At 37.7% G+C, this 19,948-nt stretch overlaps 1 protein-coding gene across 1 annotated transcript; it reads left to right on the top strand.

Annotated features, from left to right (window-relative positions):
- Window positions 1-676: 676 nt before the first annotated feature.
- LOC103421120 (uncharacterized) lies at window positions 677-3,525 on the top strand. Its single transcript, XM_008359155.4, has 3 exons — window positions 677-1,409; window positions 2,137-2,484; window positions 2,569-3,525. Exons 1-3 carry the CDS (start codon window positions 975-977, stop codon window positions 3,190-3,192), a joined length of 1,407 nt encoding a protein of 468 aa, XP_008357377.3. The 5' UTR covers window positions 677-974; the 3' UTR covers window positions 3,193-3,525.
- Window positions 3,526-19,948: the final 16,423 nt, after the last annotated feature.

Raw genomic sequence — 19,948 nt, 5'->3', positions numbered from 1 at the left:
TATAGGTGTAATGTTATTTTTTCACCTGTATAGTTGTTATACTTGACTATGTAATTATTAATATTATATAGTCATTGTTTGTATTTCTGAGAGTAAATATGTAAAATATTAGTTCTGTTTAACACTATAAATACAAAGGGTATGATTAATTATTAGTAACAAGATTATAGGTGTGAAAACGTGAATTTGATTTGCAATACTATTAATGTTGCATCCAAAAAGCAATTGATTGGATTTAGACGATTGAACCATATCGTTGTCTAATCGAAGAACATTGATTGAGACCATTCTCCTATTAGTAGGGTTGGACGGTTAATTTTGTGCCTGGGAGTCAAATAGCCACGTGATTCGGTTGTTAAAAATGTTTCTCCACTATAACGGTGTTTAGAGTCCAAAATAGACTAACATATGTATATTAACTTAAGATAATGTCACATTCAAACACATACAAGTTTTTGTCCAGACCAAGACACCAACTCAGAAAATGGGGAAGTGGAAAATGACGCCGCCCACCCTTTTCCTTCACTTCTTCCTGCTGTTTGGCCAAACCCCCCACACCAGACAAAGAAAAAGTAAAAAAGTTAAAACACAACTATTCTCCTTTAATTAGTAATTTAGCAGATAAAGACAAATAAAATAGAAAATCAAAAGAGAAAAATAAGAGGTATCGCAGAATGAAAGAATTTCCGAGAACATAAATAAATATATACAGCTCTCTGCTCTCTCACCCCCACAGAAGTAGCTGTAGTACTGTGTGCTGCAGTGCTGCTTGTCTCTCTCGCAGCAATATCTTTCCTTAATTTAATCATTACCTCCCTTTTTATTTCCTCCAAAATTCAAAGCCCAGAAGTTGCTTTCGCCAAAGCTTCCGTCTTTCTTCTCACTCTCTCACTTTTCCCTGGAAAACCCACAAACTAAAGCTCTCATCTTTCTACATCTTCTGCAGAGTTTTGGGTGAGGGGCAGACTTGTAAAATGGAGAGAAAGCAGGGTTTTTTTTCGGCTTTGAAGGAGGAGGTGACGAGGGGTTTGTCGCCGGGGAGGTCGAGGGCGAAGAGTCCGGCACGGAGCCGGTCTCCAATGTCGGGTTTATTGAGGCGGAGGAGGAACCACCGCGTGGCGCAGCCGGAGCCGCTGATGGTTCCGAGATCCGGGAGCTTGAGGCTACCCGAGGCGCTGTCGCCGCTGAAGGAGGGCCCGGATGGGACGGACGGTGAAGATTCGAGGATGGAGGGGAAGTGGGGCCACTGGATGAAGGGGCAGCTGTGCAGGGCTCCTTCCGTTTCGTGCTCCGCCTACAAAAGGTCGGATCTGCGGCTACTGCTTGGGGTTCTGGCTGCGCCGCTCGCCCCGGTGCACGTTAGCACCTCCGAGCCTCTGCCTCATCTTAGCATCAAAGACACACCCATTGTAAGTCCTTCTCTTTACTTGTAAAGTTTGCTGATTACTCCTCCAACTCCAATTAATTTGACTGCATGCTGAAAACTTGAAAGAGTCCAAATTTGGGTATAAATTTGACAACTTTGGAAGTTGTAAATTTGTTCATGTTCATTTTTGTGAAAATTAATGTCTCTGTAGATTTTTTTTTTGGGTTGGTTTGGTGAGTTATTATTTTGTTTACTCATTTTCCAAGTTCCTGAAAGAATTAATTAAAAAAAAAAAAAGGGTTCATCAAGTAGTTCACAATGCATGCCTGTTTTTTATATATAAAAGTTGGTAGGACATTTTGATTATTTGCTCGACATGTTTATTAAAGTTAGTTCCTTTGACTTCACGCATGCTGATCTCATTATCATAAGGGAAAGAATTTGATGTGTACAGTCTGCGTTGCAACCGGTTGTATACCTCTCGTGTCATGCGATGAGGACAGAAGGGATATACAACCGTGGATAGCTAAGAATCTCTCGGTTTGGTGGCGATTATGATCTCGTTGTGCAGTTATCAGTTTCTTAATGTAATTTATATGAACTAAACTGGAATGTTGAATCCGAGTATTTGATGCAAGTACATCTACAGACTACAGATGTGAAATCTAAGGCTCTGGGGATTAATTTCATTCCATCATTTACTGGATTGGGGATTAATTTTCGGTTTTTATAGAGACCCTGTAAACATCATTTTTGGATATGTTTTGCAGGAGAGTTCATCTGCTCAGTATATATTGCAGCAGTATACAGCGGCATCGGGAGGGCAGAAGCTTCAGAACTCGATCCACAATGCTTATGCTATGGGAAAGGTGAGAATGATCGCTTCAGAGTTTGAAACAGCCAACAGGGTTGTACGGAACAAGAATTCCAACAAAGCAGCAGAGTCGGGCGGCTTTGTCCTGTGGCAGATGCATCCAGACATGTGGTATGTGGAGCTTGCACTTGGCGGCAGCAAGGTTCACGCTGGTTGCAATGGGAAGCTTGTGTGGAGGCACACACCTTGGCTTGGCGCACATGCTGCAAAAGGGCCAGTTAGGCCCTTGCGGCGTGCACTTCAGGTAAAATGCTAGTCCTACATTGTTTGGCTCAGTTTTCTTTTTCCATGCGCAATTTAATCATTGTTTTTATTTTATTTAATACAGGGACTTGACCCGAGAACCACTGCTAGCATGTTTACCAATTCAAGATGCATTGGTGAGAAGAAGATCAACGATGAGGATTGTTTCATCCTCAAGCTTTGTGCAGATCCTCTGACGCTGAAAGCCAGGAGCGAAGGGCCTGCGGAGATCATAAGGCATGTTTTATTTGGCTACTTCAGCCAGAAAACAGGGCTCCTTGTACACTTGGAAGATTCCCATTTGACCCGCATCCAAAACAACGGAGGTGATGCTGTTTACTGGGAGACCACAATCAACTCATTCCTTGAAGATTACAAGCCCGTTGAGGGGATTATGATTGCTCACTCAGGACGTTCAGTAGTAACCCTATTCAGGTTTGGAGAAACTGCATTGAGCCACACCAAGACCAGGATGGAAGAAGCTTGGACAGTTGAGGAAGTGGCATTCAATGTCCCTGGCTTGTCAATGGACTGTTTCATCCCTCCTGCCGAGCTAAGATTTGCTACTATGAGTGAATCCTGTGAGCTCCCTCAGGATCAGAATGTAAATAACTCCACGGCAGCAGGTGCATATCGAGCGAAGGTTGCTTCATGCAAGAAGTCTCATGAAGGCAATGCAAGTAATCTTATGCGGAAGATGGATGTTTAGAAGGATAACTGTAATGGACTGACTTATATCAAAGGTAGGTATGGTAAGATAGGAGCTGAGTTGCGTGCAGAAGTTCTGCGTTGGATCAATGTAGTTTCAAACTTGTACATAGTGAGTTGTCTGTAGATTTTCTCAGGTGCCTGGAAAATTGTTGTGCTCGAGTGTAAAATCATTGTGGAATCGGGGCTTGGGGTTTTGGTGGATGATTGAGCTGCGTAACGGAGCTCATTTAGAATCAGTATCCCTCTGAAGATCAGTTACTATTTATGTAAAATTCGTATTTTGTAGACTTTGATTTGGTGCAAAATTGTATTTAATATCTGATTGATTTTTTTTTTTGGAAACTAATATCTGATTGATTTCCATGTTCGGTATTGTACCTTTAATGGCCCGAAGTCTAAAATGCAGTAAAATTGAAGTGTTAGGAACTGGGATTACTGAAGCTCAAGTCAACATACACGAGTAAAAACTGAAAAAATGTGTTAGCAAACGGATTCTAAGTTTTTATGGTTAAGGCCAATAGCGACACTTTCTATCATAAAAAGTGACAATGATTTGTTAGAGGAGTCTTGTCCACGAACCGTATCTTCTAAGGTTTAAGAATTACTATTGTAATTTGATCTTGATTGTATTTTTGTATTTGATCATGAGATTTTTACTTGTACATGAAGCATATATGTTTTGTATATATAAGCTTTTGTGCTATGAATAAAATCAATCTATATTTTCTATATGTTTAAGCTACGAGAGAGAAAAGCTTCTATTATAGTGTTCCATCAACCTTTCCGAAATGTAATACTAATTTTTTTTTTCGCCAATCTCATCCCAAATACACACAAAAAAAAGTTAAAATTTTCAGTCTTTGGACAGTGTATGCAATTGAGATTTTAAGAAAATTTAATGGATTTATAAATCCATGAATTTTGATGGAGTTTAAATAATTTGTACAAATTTTATCTAAAATTTTTATTGAATTTTCTCGAAATCTCAGGGAAGATTTTGTCAACTCTATCAACAAACTTACACAGTAAGTAATCGAGAGAGAGAGAGAGAAGTTAGAGAGAGAAAGGTTTATGAAGAATGCACCGATATTTCATTTCTTAAAACCTTGTGATAATTACACTCAGATATTTATAGTTTACACCTTATAACACCACTCCACTAATCTAACAACACATGGCACTATCCTAGTCATCCATTCCATTATACAATCTATTATCCTCCCTCAAGCACATGCTGAGAGCAACCAAGCATGAGATTAGAACAATTAAAACGAAACTGAGGAGAACACAACCCTTTGGTAAACATATCTGCATACTAATCACTAGAATTGACAAACTGTAGCAGGATTGTACCTTGTTGTACTCTTTCACGCACAAAATGACAGTCAATTTCAATGTGTTTTGATTTGGAGTGGAAAACTAGATTAGTAGCAAGCGCCATAGCAGAAATATTATCACAATGGAGTAAAGGAACATCAGTTTGTGGCAAGTGAAGATCTCGAAGTAATTGTTGAATCCATACCACTTCTGCAGTGGTAGTGGCCATAGCCCTATACTATGCTTCGGTAGAAGACCTGCTCACAGTATGTTGTTTCTTAGAGCTCCAAGAAATAGGATTTAAACCAATAAAGAAATAGGATTTAAACCAATAAACACCACAAAACCAGTTGTTGATCGTCGATCATTAGGATCACCAGCCCAATCAGCATCAGTATAAGCTTGTAAATGCAGGGAACCAGGTGTAAAACATAAACCTAAATCCATAGAACCCTTGAGATATCTTAGTATGCGTTTGACTGCAGTAAAGTGTGATTCAGGAGGTTGATGCATAAATTGACAGACTTGGTTCACTAAGAAGGCAATGTCTGGCCTAGTAAATATGAGGTATTGCAGAGCACCTACAAGACTTCTATAAGTTGTAGGATCTGAAATAGGAGGACTGCCATGATTCAAAAGCTTCTGATTAGGATGGCAGGGTGTAAGACACGGTTTGCATTCTTCCATATTAGCCTTCTGCAACAACTCCTTCACATACTTATGTTGATGAACAAAGAGACCTCTTGCCTGATATTCAATTTGTAATCCAAGAAAATGTAAAAGACAAAGATCTTTCATATCAAACTCTTTTGTCAACTGGGAAATCACATATTGGACTGTTACATCACTATCACCAATTAAAATGATATCATCCACATAGGGAAGAAGAACAACAATGGAGTGATCCGTAGACTTGACAAACAAAGATGGATCGGCATAAGATGTCTTGAATCCTAATTGAAAAAGAAACTTAGAAAATCTCTTATTCCAAGCCCGGGGAGCTTGTTTGAGACCATACAAAGACCGTTCAAGCTTGCAAACATACTTAGGATGCATTTGATCAACAAAACTCGGAGGCTGAGACATATAGACCTCTTCATCAAGAAATCCATGCAAAAAAGCATTTTTGACATCTAATTATTTGAGTTTCCAACCATAAGAAGCAGCCAATGCTAAAATCAACCGAACTGTAGTAGGTTTCACAATTGGACTAAAGGTTTCATAATAGTCCAAACCAGCTTCTTGAGAAAAACCTTTGGCTACCAATCGAGCCTTAAATCGTGCCACAAACCCAGCTGGACTTTTCTTGAGTTTATAAATCCACTTACATCCAACAAAGTTCATGTGTGAAGGTAAAGGAACAAGTGTCCATGTATGCTGTTGTAAGAGAGCATCCATTTCGTCTTTCATAGCTGCTTGCCACTGCACAGATTTAGAAACAGCTTGAAAGGTAGATGGTTCTTTGAGAAACACGGAATCAGAGCACTGTTGAGCAACAAAAGCTTTCTTTTTGTAAACGCCAGACTTAGACCTAGTCTGCATTGGATGACAGTTAAGTAGCACAGATTGAAGATCAGCAACCTGAGAAGTAGTGACATCTGGATTATCCTCATAATGTATTATTGAATGAACGGAAGACTCCCTTGGTGCAGAAGCAACTGAATCACACGAGCTAGAACCCTTTGATGAAGAACAGACAAGGTCACATTGTTGAGTTGATGAAGATCGGGACTGAGTAACATGAGAATCAGGAGCAGTGGAATATGGAACCACAAGAGGATAAGGAATTGGAATAGAGGTAATGGAAGTAAATTTAGTAGGATGATCAACAAAAGAAGATTGTTTACGTGTAGGTGAGGTAGGCTGAGATGCAACAGGTAAACCATGAAATTTTTGTTCATCAAACAGTACATGTCTTGACACAATGAGTTTATGAGTTTGGAGATCATAACATATATATCCTTTATGTTGAGATGCATACCTAAGAAACAAGCACTCAGTAGTTTTGAGTTCCAACTTAGTGGATCTATATGGTTTCATAGGTGGATAACAAGCGCACCCAAATACTCTGAGATGATGAAGTGTAGGTGGGGATTTGTATTAAACTTCAAAGGGAGAGTTCATGTGCAAGACAGCATTTGGCATCCTATTAATAAGAAAAGTTGTAGTTGCACATGCATGAAACCAAAACTGAGAAGGAAGAGAAGCTTGTTGTAAAAGAGTTATGGCAGTTTCTATTATATGTCTGTTCTTTCTCTCAGCCAACCCATTCTGTTCAGGGGTATATGGACAAGACTTTTGATGAAAAATACCCTTATCTTTTAAAAAACTTTGAAAATGATGACTAATATTTTCCCCACCCCCATCACTTTGAAGTATGTTAACTTTGGCATCAAACATAGTGGATATGAAAGCCAAGAAGTGACCCAATGTATGAAAAATAGCTGCTTTATTCATTAATGGAAAAATCCAAGTGTACCTCGTACATTCATCTATGAAGGAGACATAGTACTTAAATCTTTCTATAGACATATTAGGGGATGGACCCCAAACATCTGTGTGAATGACTTTAAAAGGAACAACAGATTTGGAAGCAACACTAGGAAAAGGCAGTTTAGTGAACTTGCCTTGCAAACAAGCAACACAAATTTTGGAGGGTGAAGTACAAGGTACAGACTGATTACGTTTATTTAATGCAGTGGACACGACTAGATTAGTTGGATGACCTAATTGACAATGCCACAACTCCGAAGAAACTTTCTGACCAAGAAAAACAGCAGGGTAGGAGGCTGGAGAAGAAATTAACCTTGAGGGTTTGAGAACTGGAAGAGGATATACGGCATTGTCAGTCCTTTGTAGAGGATTTGTCCTGTGACCTTGTCCTGTATACAAATGGAAAATTCATCAACAATACAGCGACAATTGTTATTGCGACATAACTGATACATTGAACACAAGTGCTGTGATAACTGAGGCACATGCAACACAAATTTAAGATGAAATGTATGTTGTGTTGTAGAAATACAAGAATTGCCAATATTTGCAATTACTAAACCTTCACCACCAGCACCAGTGACAGTCTCAGATGATGGATAGGGAACTGCCTCTTGTAAATTTGAGATATCAGAAGTCATGTGGTTGGTAGCACCAGAATCGACCAACCAAAACTTTTGTTGAGGTGCTGAAGAAGATGCCACTGTCCTAGCAGTCATAGCAACAGATGGTGATGGGCTCTGATACCATGTCAACTCTATCAACAAACTTACACAGTAAGTAATCTCGAGAGAGAGAAGAGAGAAGTTAGAGAGAGAAAGGTTTATGAAGAATGCACTGATATTTCATTTCTTAAAACCTTGTGATAATTACACTCAGATATTTATAGTTTACACCTTATAACACCACTCCACTAATCTAACAACACATGGCACTATCCTAGCCATCCATCCCATTATACAATCTATCAGATTTTTGGGGGTTAAAATACGTTACAAAATCTCTATGACTCCATCAAATTCCTCAACTTTTTAAAATTCTTTAAAATACGTTCCTAATTGAATCTCAAATTCCTCAACCTTTTATAACTTTTTAAAATTCTAATTAAATACACTCGGATTTCTAAAGATTTTAATAAAATATCTTAAAATCATGATTGAATATACGAATTTCAGAAAATCACTTAAAATTCTGATTGAATGCCTAGATTTATTAAAAGTATCAAAACTCCTCAAAATCTCAATTAAATACACCATAGAATGAGAGTTTTAATTTTCCATCAATTTTGTATGGGTGTGTGATTATTAAACTCTATTTTTAACCTAGTGCAAGTAGTGATACACTGAACATACATCCCTCCCTTTATGTTTATTTTAAGATGCATTTCATGTATTAATTGTGCGGTTCATTTCGTGTATTAAATCCTGATGTACTTAAGAAGATGCAATCAAACCAACATGAAGACACATTGGAAATATTAGTAGGGCAGTCCTATATATAAGGATTGGAGATTACGAGTGTTTTAGAAACGGAGTGAGTGTCTGCTGAATCGTAAAAAACTTTTAAACATGGAGTCTAAGGCTGTCCTTTCAGGTTTTGCAGTAATCGCAATGACGCTATTGATCACTGCTGGTGATGCGGTTGCAGAAGAAGAACGTTGCTTTCAGGATTGTCTTAGTGGTTGTGATTTGGATTTGCTCAAGCCAGATGAATGCGATGAACAATGCTTCCAAAAGTGTCCAGTTCTACCGTCCTTGGCTCCAACTGCTTTTACCTTTTATCCAACTGATCGTTGCTTCACTAAATGCATGGAAGATTGCCATTTGCCTAAAGAAGTGGAATGTGCTAATACATGTTTCCTCAAGTGTGGATTTCCACCGATGCCTTCGTTGCATTGAAATATGTCTCTCACCTGTAGAATAAATGTTTGTGATCTTTAATAATGTGTAACATGGCTGGTTCTGAAATTTGCCTTTCTACTTTCTATTTTGTTGCCAGCATTTTCGAGTTATTTAAATAATTCATAATTTATAAACTAAAACATCAAAAATTGAGTTGGAAACAAACACTGCATTGGTTACTAGTTTGGTTTTGTACAAATGGTGCATGATTTGAATTTAATAGGAGTTCTTTATTGAACTTTTTGTAAAATAAAGCAAAATGAAAATCATATGTTAGGATTCGAACTCACACCCTTTCACTGGGTTGCAAAACACAAACCCACTAACCATGAGCGCACTTCAAATATTTTGATCATGTTTCCTACAAACAAGGTAGAAAAGATAAGAGCCACATACGATGGCACCACTTGCATACCCTCAAGGTTGGCCCAGTCGTACAAGTGTTGAAAGTGGGGAGTTGATCAATTCCCATTTGAGGTGTTAGGAACTAGGATTACTGAAGCTCAAGTCAACATACACGAGTAAAAATAAAACAATTGTGTCAGCAAACGGGTTCCAAGTTTTTATGATTAAGGCTACACTTTCTATCATAAAAAGTGAATGATTTGTTAGAGGAGTGAAACCGTATCTTCTAAGGTTTAAGAATTAATATTGTAATCTGATATTGATTGTATTTCTGTATTTAATCATGAGATTTTTACTTGTACATGAAGCATATACATTTTGTATATATAAACCTTTGTGCTATGAATAAAATCATTCAGTCTATATTTTCTATATGTTTACGCTACGAGAGAGAAAAGCTTCCATTATAGTGTTCCATCAACCTTTTCGAAATGTAACACTAATTTTTTTTCCCCAATCTCATCCCAAATACCAAAAAGAAAAAAAAAGTAAAAAATTTCAGTCTTTGGACGGTGTATGCAATTGAGATTTTAAGGGAATTTAATTGTCACAACCCGTCCCGAAATTTCATTTATCGTGGATGTGAAATGACGGAATTACCCTTAAAGGTTGCTAAGGTATGTATGACATGTTTATTTGAATAATTCATACATTCCTAAGTTTTTGGAAAATTGAGTTGGATTAAAAATTGGTTTGCATTTTGTGTGGCTAGGGACTTAGGAGGACACACACACTCAAAACAAACCTCACTCTCTCTCTCCTATCCCATATCTCTCCTCCCTCTCAGTTCACTCTCTCTCTCTCTCTCTCTCTCTCTCTCTCTCTCTCTCTCCTTTTCGAACTTGTACGGACAAGGAACCAACCCCTCAAAACTTCCCAGATCGACGTAAAAAATGTGAGTTCCTTCATCCTTACAACCTCCGGAGTTGATTGGTACTACTTTTAGAACTAGAAACCCTCGAAATCACGTCGAAACCGTAACCCCGTTTAATATCACTGTTCACGAACTTTGTAATGGTTGGTTTTTAGGACAATCCAAGCTAACAGTGAGCTTAAGAAGGTTCCCACAAAGCTCGGGGACGTTCGTTTGGAAGTTTTGGACGTCGGGAAGCCCTAGTTCGAAGGTGGCCGGTTTTGGTGAAATTATCCCAACGAGTTTTCGAATGATTTAGAAGTTTTAAAAGGTATAGCCTTCTTCCTCTCGTGATTTGTGACATTTTGGTGAAAATTTCGTCGAACATGGTGCGAAATCGAGCGAGAAAAGGGGAGTTGCAGGTCTGCCCAGTTTTCCGGCGCTGGCGAGATTTTCCGGCGTCTGGAGGTAGGGGATGACGCGCGTAAGGGCGCATAGTACCGTCCCTTTCCCGGCGCGTACGGCGTTGAATTTTTTTTTCTAAAAATATCTCGACGTCCGTGACGTCGAGTAGGTCACTGTGGTATATTCATATGCCCAAATTGAGTATCGTATGAGAAGTTATTACGTATTGTTGGTTATGTGCTTTAAAATAACGTTTTTATAGTTGTTTCGCATATAGGTGAGACCTATCACGAGGACGAGCGCATTCAAGGGCGTCACGGGGGTTACGATCCTTCGACATACCAGTGAGTGGGCAGTTATTTTCTGTTTATACCTATATACTACTGATTTTTCCCAGAAATTGAATTTAAATGAAAGTATGTTTTAAAATGTCATGCATGCATAATATATGAAATATATGATGCATATATATGAAATGGTGTTGTGGACGCACATGTGAGTTTTATGTTGTTTATGTGATTTATTGATGATGTGAATTGTGTTGAGAGCTCATAACCTGCACCCCTGGTGTTAGTGCTTATATTATTCACCTTGCACCACACGCTCACCTTGGATCCAAGTAGGTGCATGTCGTACAGATCACTAGAGGTGGTTCCGACATGTCGTACAGACCATTAGAGGTGGTTCCGACTTGTAGGTGACTTTAGATTATTATACAGCTGTTGATGAGAGAAGCACTAGAGCGTATTCTTACACCATTCTTGTCGTATAGACTACTTCAGGTAGTTCCGATTTATGTGCAGAGTAGCGCCATACAGGTCACAGTTGGTGACTCCGGTTGGATTGGATATTGAGCTATAGAATTAACCGTACAGGACAGCTGCAGGGTCTCCGGTTGATTCCTTATTTCATCTGTTATATTGATGCATCCTTATTATGTCTTGAAGCATAACATGGCATATTTCACGAAAAGTGTTAAAGACTTGTGATTTGAGTTATTTGCTATTATATATGGTTATATATATACTATTTTTCTGGGAAAGTATACAGGTTTTACAGTGAGGGGTTAGAAGTGTTGTTAAATAAAATATTTTCAAAAAGCTTTGTTTTACTAACCCACTCAATCTTGTTTTGCGCCCCTTCAGGTTCTAGTTAGCAGTGTTGGTGGCTCACGAGGATTCCCACGGCATTCTGACAGACTACATAAATGTAGGACTCACCTTTGGGTGTTGTAATTTAGTAATGGACTACTTGATTGCACTTGGTACTTATGCTCTGAATATGTGTGTTTCACACTTAAATCTAGCATGTTAGTTGGATATTATTGCTAGTAGCTGGTTTTAATTCCTTCGTATTTCTTTTATCTTTTTGCTTCCGCGTCGCACTTTTGGTTACGTCATGCCCACGTGACAGCCAGCATGCCTTGATTCTAGGATCGGGGTGTGTCATTAATGGATTTTGATGGAGTTTAAATAATTTGTAAAGATTTCATGTAAAACATTTATTGAATTTCCCCAAAATCTTAGGGGGAAGAAGTGAGATTTGTGGGGGGTTAAAATACGCTACAAAATCTCTATGACTCCATCAAATTCCTCAACTTTTTGAAATTATTTAAAATAAGTTCCTAATTGAATCTCAAATTCCTCAACTTTTTATAACTTTTTAAAATTGTAATTGAATACACTCAGATTTCTAAAGATTTTAATAAAATATCTTAAAATCATGATTGAATATACGAATTTCAGAAAATCACTTAAAATTTTAATTGATGCCTAGATTTATTAAAAGTATCAAAATTTCTCAAAATCTCAATTGAATACACCGTAGAACGAGAGTATTAATTTTCCATCAATTTTGTATGGGTGTGTGATTATTAAACTCTATTTTTAACCTTGTGCAAGTAGTGATACACTGAACATACATTCCTCCCTTTATGTTTATTTCACGATGCATTTCATGTATTAATTGTGCGGTTCATTTCGTGTATTAAATCCTGATGTACTTAATGCAATCAAACCAACATGAAGATACGTTGGAAATATTAGTAGGGCAGTCCTATATATAAGGATTGGAGATTAAGAGTGTTTTAGAAACGGAGTGAGTGTCTACTGAATCGTAAAAAACTTTTAAACATGGAGTCTAAGGCTGTCCTTTCAGGTTTTGTATGAAGATTATGAAAGCTTCAATGCACTGCGTTCTTGAGAACTTTACACAGAATGTATACGAAGAGAGAGAGAGAGAGAGAGAGAGTAAGAGAGATATTTTGATTTCTTGATTGTCAAGTTATGGTTACAATTGTTGTTATATAATCTTCCTTTTGACTTAGCTGCTAATCTTCCATCTCTTTATCCCAACTATATTCTAACAACTTATAACAGCTCATCCCTTTAATCTATTGACAAGTGTCACTTGACTTGACCCTTGATCTTCTCTTCACTTGGATAGCTTTTCTTCACTTGTATCTTCACTTGGATCCTTATATTTTGCAGTAATCGCAATGACGCTATTGATCACTGCTGGTGATGCGGTTGCAGAAGAAGAACGTTGCTTTCAGGATTGTCGTAGTGGTTGTGATTTGGATTTGCTCACGCCAGATGAATGCGATGAACAATGCTTCCAAAAGTGTCCAGTTCTACCTTCCTTGGCTCCAACTGCTTTTACCTTTTATCCAACTGATCGTTGCTTCACTAAATGCATGGAAGATTGCCATTTGCCTAAAGAAGTGGAATGTGCTAATACATGTTTCCTCAAGTGTGGATTTCCACCGATGCCTTCGTTGCATTGAAATATGTCTATCACCTGTAGAATAAATGTTTGTGATCTTTAATAATGTGTAACATTCTGAAATTTGCCTTTCTACTTTCTATTTTGTTGCCAGCATTTTCGAGCTATTTAAATAATTCATAATTTATAAACTAAAACATCAAAATTTGAGTTGGAAACAAACACTGCATTGGTAACTAGTTTGGTTTTGTACAAATGGTGCATGGTTTGAATTTTGTAGGAGTTCTTTATTGAATTTTTTGTAAAATAAAGCAAAATGAAAGTCATATGTTAGGATTCGAACTCACACCTTTTCACTGGGTTGCAAAACACAAACCCACTAACCATGAGTGCACTTCAAATATTTTGATCATGTTTCCTACAAACAAGGTAGAAAAGATAAAGAGCCCCGTCCGGTAGCACCACTTGCACACCCTCAAGGTTGGCCCAGTCGTACAAGTGTTGAAAGTGGGGAGTTGATCAATTCCCTCTTCACCATATATTTTTTATGATCTACTGTGATTGGTGATAAGATTTTGCAACTTACATTCTTTCAATACGCACATTGTTTGTGCTAATTTTGTCAACTCTCCTAACCAACATCGGCCAAATATTCAGAATTTTAACGTTTGATCAATGGTATATTGGACAGCCAAAACAAGAAAAAACTACATAATTACACGATGATATGATGCCTAGCACCTGCAAATCATTCAAAAATTAACTGCCTAACACTCCAGCATGAAACCAAGTCCCATTTGACCCGCATTCAGAACAACGGAGCTGATGCTGTTTACAGGTAGAACACAATCAACTCATTCCTCGATGATTACAAACCCGTTGAGGGGATTATGATTGCTCACTCAGGACATTCAGTAATTAAGCAATTCAGGTTTGGAGAAACTGCAATGAGCCACACCAAGACCAGGATGGAAGAAGCTTGGATAGCTGAGGAAGTGGCATTCAAGGTCCGTGGCTTGTCAATGGACTGTTTCATACCTCCTGCCGAGCTAAGATTTGTTACTGTTTAGAAGGATAATTGTAATGGACTGACTGACATCAAAGGTAGGTATGGTAAGATAGGAGCTGAGTTCGTGCAGAAGTTCTGCATTGGATCGATGTAATTTCAAACTTGTACATAGTGAATTGTCTATAGATTTTCTCAGGTGCATGGAAAATTGTTGTGCTCGAATGTAAAATCATTTTGGAGTTGGGGCTTGGGGTTTTGGTGGATGATTGAGCTGCCTAACTGATCTCATTTAGAATCAATACTGATTAGAGATTCCTATTAAGATCAATTACTATTTATGTAAAATTCGTATTTTGTAGACTTTGATTTGGTGTGTACTTAATATCTGATCCCCTTCCATGTTTGGTATTGTACCTTTAATGGCATGATGTCTAAAATGTAGTTAAATTGAAGTGTGGACCTGATTTCAATAAGGGCTATTTTTAACCTGGTGCAATGACTGATACAACGAACATACATCCTTGATGTTTATCTTAAGATACATTTCATGTATTGATTGTGCGGTTCATTTCATGTATTAAATCCTGATGTATTTAAGAAGATGCGACCAATCCAAGGCGCAGATACATTGGAAATATTAGTAGGGCTGTCCCCTATATAATAATTGGAGATTAAGAGTATTTTAGAAGCGGAGTGAGTGTCTACTGAATCATAACACACTTTTAAACATGGAGTCGAAGGCTGTCCATTCAGGTTTTGTGGTGATCGTGATTACCCTATTGATCACTGCTGGTCATGCAGTTGCACAAGAAGATCGTTGCTTTCAGGACTGTCATATCGTAGTACTTGTCATTTGGATTTGGTTACACCAGATGGATGCGATGAACAATGCTTCCAAAGGTGTCCAGTTCTACCTTCCTTGTCTCCAACTGCTGTGACTTTTTATCCAACCGATCGTTGCTTCACTAAATGCATGGAAGATTGACATTTACCTAAAGAAGTGCAATGTGCTAATACTTGTTTCATCAAGTGTGGATTTCCACCGATGCCTCCGTTGCATTGAAAAATGTCTATCACCAGTAGAATAAATATTTTTTTTTATCTTAATAATGTGTAACAGAGCTGGTTCTGAAATTTTGGGGGCCATGTAGCAAAATTAAACTATAACCCTCTAATTTATTACTAGCTTTCTCGAGTTATTTAAATATGGAGTAATTAGGTTTTCATCCTTATTTTTACTACTCTATTGATTAAAACCTTATTACTTTTCAATTTTTGATCAAGGTCCTTTGTATTAATAATATCATTAATTATTTCAATAATAAAATATTTTTATTTCTAAATATATTCATTTAATATTAAAAATGTTACAATTAGTATATTTATATTTATGGCTAAATTTTTATCATATATTTTTATTTTTAGTTTGTACCCATTTTTAATTTGCAACCCTTTTTTAATTTGTACCAATTTTCATTTCAGTTTTTAATTTGTACCCATATATTAATTTCTTTTTGTGCCCATATTTTTTAAAGTTTTATTTGTATTGTACCCATATTTTTTTATTTATTTGTACCCATTTTTATTTTTGCTAAATGTACCAATTTTGAAGAATGTACCCATGTTTTGATACAATAATTTTTTGGTTATTTTTTATGAATGTACCCATGTTTACACACACACACACAATAGTATATTTATATTTTAATATTTTTAATCCCACAAATTATGGTTTTTTATTTAAAATTTCATTACTATAAACAACTATAAATTTTAATTTTTAATTAAAAAAATATAGTAACGTACATAGAAATAAATTATCAATTAATTTCAGGGACTTGGATGAAAAATTGAAAACCAACAAGGTTTCAGTCAAAGACTATTCATAACTAGGGACCGCATCCAAAGTCTCCCTTTAAATAATATAATAACTTAGAATTTATAAACTAAAACATCAAAAATTGAGTTGGAAGCAAACAGTTCACTGGTTACTAGTTTGATTTGTACAAATTGTCCATGATTTGATTTATGCAGGATTTCTTTATGTCAATTTTTTTAAATTAAGCAAAATGAAAGTCATCAATGTCAGGATTCGAACTCACACCCTTTCACTAGGTTGCAAAACACAAACCCACACTAAACCATGAGCGCACTTCAAATATTTTCATCATATTTCCTACAATGGACCCTGTGCAGTGGCACCACTTCCACACCTTCAGGGTTGACGTAAGTATAGTGTTGATGTGTGGGCAGTTGATCAATTCACTCTTCACCACATATTCTTTACGATCTACTGTGAGTCCGTGATTGATGATAAGATTTTTGCAACTTAGATTTGACCAATACTTACATTGGCTGTACTGATTTTATCAACTGGCTTAACCAACATTGGCCAGACATACAAAATTTTCACATTTGGTCAATGGTATATTGGCCCGCCAAAGCATAACAAGAAAAAACTACATAACCACTCGATTATACGATGCCTTGCACCTAGGAGGAGACTCGAAGCCAAGTTCGAAGTGATGACCAGTTTGCAGCAATCTTATGGCCTACAGAATTATTACATTATCTGTTGAACATGATATAATCCTTCATATTTCATCATGCTTTTGCGCCTTGCAATAACACCAAAGAGAGAGGATGCAGTTTGTAACCAAAAAAAAAAACTCCCAGCTTAATTATCTCTCATTAGTTTCATTTAATTTGAATTTCTTTTTTTTTTTTTAAGTGAGGATATATTAACATCTTTTGAAGATTGAAAACAAAGGCATTCCAATCATCATGAGCTTTAGAAACCAATGTAGGTATTCTCCACGCCAGTCGTACGAACAAGCAATAAACTAAACAACATCAGAAACATGTCTGCATATACCAATACCTAGTTACCAATCACCAGAGAGTCATGTTACACACGAGTTTTATAGAAAACCTTAATGTATATTTCAGTATATCAAAACAGTTTACAAGATTAAGCATAAATAGAGGAATAATCAGGAAAGAGAGAGGAGAGTAGGGGACAATGGCAGCTAAGCAAGTCAGCTAAGCAAGCATGAGAGTATGATGACCTCCACACTCTCTTAACACATGCTTTACAGCTTATTAACAAGCTTTACACAGAAGAGGGAATAACACAGCTCACTAAACCCTAGCTAAACACAGCTAACACAGCTTTACAGCTGTTAGGGTTTAAAGAATTCAATAATATTCAATACTCCCCCTCAAGCTGGATCGAGAGATTTTCTGGATCCAAGCTTGAAGAGAATACGATCAAGTTGAGAAGAAGGAAGGGGCTTGGTGAACACATCGGCTAGTTGATCACTGGAGCGAACAAATGCAGTTTGTAACAGCTTGGACTGGACTTGGTTGCGGACGAAATGACAGTCAACCTCGATATGCTTTGTTCGTTCATGAAAGACGGGGTTGGCAGCAATATGCATCGCTGCTTGATTATCACAGTGGAGGAGAATTGGCTTGGAAGAGATGATGTCAAGATCATGCAGCAAACTCTTTAGCCAAATTAGTTCGCATGCAGTAGATGCCATTGCACGGTACTCAGCTTCTGCGCTGGACCGAGCTACAACAGATTGCTTTTTGCTCTTCCACGTGACGAGGTTACCACCTACAAGAGTGCAGTAACCAGTTGTGGACTTGCGATCAAGGACGTTGCCTGCCCAATCAGAGTCTGTGTATCCTTCAATGGTGAAGTGTCCGTTGTTTTGCATGAAAATCCCGGTAGACATTGAGCCTTTTAAGTATCGAAGGATCCTTTTAACAAGTTGCAAATGATGAGATGTGGGAGAATGCATGAACTGGCTGACAAAGCTAACAGCATAAGCAATGTCAGGTCGAGTTATAGTCAAATAGATAAGTTTTCCTACCAACCTTTGATACTCCGATGCATTTTCAAGCTGGATGCCTGAGGTTTCATGCTTGAAATTTGTTGGTAGAGGTGTTTTAGCAGGTTTGCTGTGCATCATATTGGCTTCTTCTAAAAGATCGAGAACGTACTTTTGTTGATTTAGAAACAACCCCGTTGGAGATTGATCCATTTCGATTCCGAGAAAGTATCTAAGTCTGCCGAGATCTTTGATTGAGAATGTTGAATGTAAGGTGGCTTTGAGAGCATTGATTTCTTCTGGATTATCTCCTGTGACAATGAGATCATCAACATAAACAAGTACCACCAATCTTCCATGTGTGCCAAGCCTAGTGAACATTGAAGAATCTGCATTGCTTCGTTTAAAACCGGATGACATAAGGACAGAGCTTAGTTTTGAGTACCAAGCCCTTGGAGATTGCTTGAGACCGTAAATGGCCTTGTGAAGCTTGCATACTACTCCTTGTTCCTTCTCTCGTTCATGACCAGGTGGTAGGCGCATGTACACTTCTTCTTCCAACTCTCCATGAAGAAAAGCGTTTTTTACATCCATTTGATGTAGAGACCATTGTGAATTGATAGCCACCGAAAGAAGAACTCTAACTGTGTTCATCTTTGCCACCGGGGCAAAGGTTTCTTTGTAATCTACCCCGTAGGTTTGCGTGAAGCCCCTTGCAACTAACCTTGCCTTGTGCCGCTGGATGGTTCCATCTGAGTTAAATTTTGTCTTGTAAATCCATCTTGCCCCAACCACACGTTGATCTTTTGGCAGAGAAACAATGCTCCAAGTTTTAGTTTCTTCGAGTGCCTTCAGTTCCTCAAGCATAGCACATCTCCATATAGGAGATTGGTTTGCCTCTTCGAAGGATCGAGGCTCCGAGTGTTGAGATAACTTAGTGACAAATGCTGCATGAGATGGGGAGGTCTTGCTATGGTGAACCATTTGTCCAATAGGATATCTAGGCATGTAGATTTCAAAATCATCAAGCCTGGCTGGAGGTTGTCTGTTTCGAGAAGGATTCCTTCGTGGATGAGTAGGTTGTTCAAGGGACTCTCTCCTTTCGTGGAGGACTTCTTCATTATTTGCTTCTATATTTTCATGAGCTGGCTCTATCTCAATTGCTTCATTGTGCGGTGTTGACAGTCTTGGATCATCAAGGACGAGAGGAGTGGGAAACACTTCATATGAGAGCTCCCCCTGAGGTTCATCATCATGCTTCTGAAAGAAGAAGTGTGTCTCATCAAACCGTACATCCCTGGATACAAACACCTTTCTGGTTTTAGAATCATAGCATTTGTATCCCTTTTGGGAAGTTGAGTAGCCTACGAATGCACACTTGATAGCCCTTGGATCAAGTTTATCTCGGTGAATAGTTTGAATATGCACATAGCACACACATCCAAACACACGGAGATGACTTATGTCAATATCTCTCCCCTTGAGAATTTGACAAGGAGATTTAAACTTCAAGATTCTGCTAGGAAGTCGATTTATGATGTATGCAGCGGTTTGTATAGCTTGAGACCAGAACTTCTTTGGAAGGTTTGCTTGTAACATTAGTGATCGTGTTTTCTCAAGCAAATCTCGGTTCTTCCTTTCTGAAATGCCATTTTGTTGTGGTGTTCCTACACAACTAGTTTGTTGCAAGATTCCATGCTCACTTAAGTAAGTTGTCATGATTTTGGAAGTATACTCAGAGCCATTATCAGACCTTAAGATGCCAATATTAGAGTTAAAATGATTTTGAACTAAGTTATGAAAATTTT

Source organism: Malus domestica, chromosome 08, assembly GCF_042453785.1.
Source record: "Malus domestica chromosome 08, GDT2T_hap1".
NCBI classification, from domain to species: Eukaryota; Viridiplantae; Streptophyta; class Magnoliopsida; order Rosales; family Rosaceae; genus Malus; species Malus domestica.
The sequence above is the reverse complement of the archived record's forward strand: the minus strand, read 5'-3'. Positions and strand labels throughout refer to the sequence as shown.

What these genes read in the sequence shown, in the direction of transcription:
- LOC103421120 (XM_008359155.4), top strand. Translation starts at nt 975, where the DNA reads ATGGAGAGAAAGCAGGGTTTTTTTTCGGCTTTGAAGGAGGAGGTGACG. An exon ending in GCATCAAAGACACACCCATT is followed by an intron (nt 1,410 to 2,136) that starts GTAAGTCCTTCT and finishes TATGTTTTGCAG; the next exon opens with GAGAGTTCATCTGCTCAGTA. An exon ending in CCTTGCGGCGTGCACTTCAG is followed by an intron (nt 2,485 to 2,568) that starts GTAAAATGCTAG and finishes TATTTAATACAG; the next exon opens with GGACTTGACCCGAGAACCAC.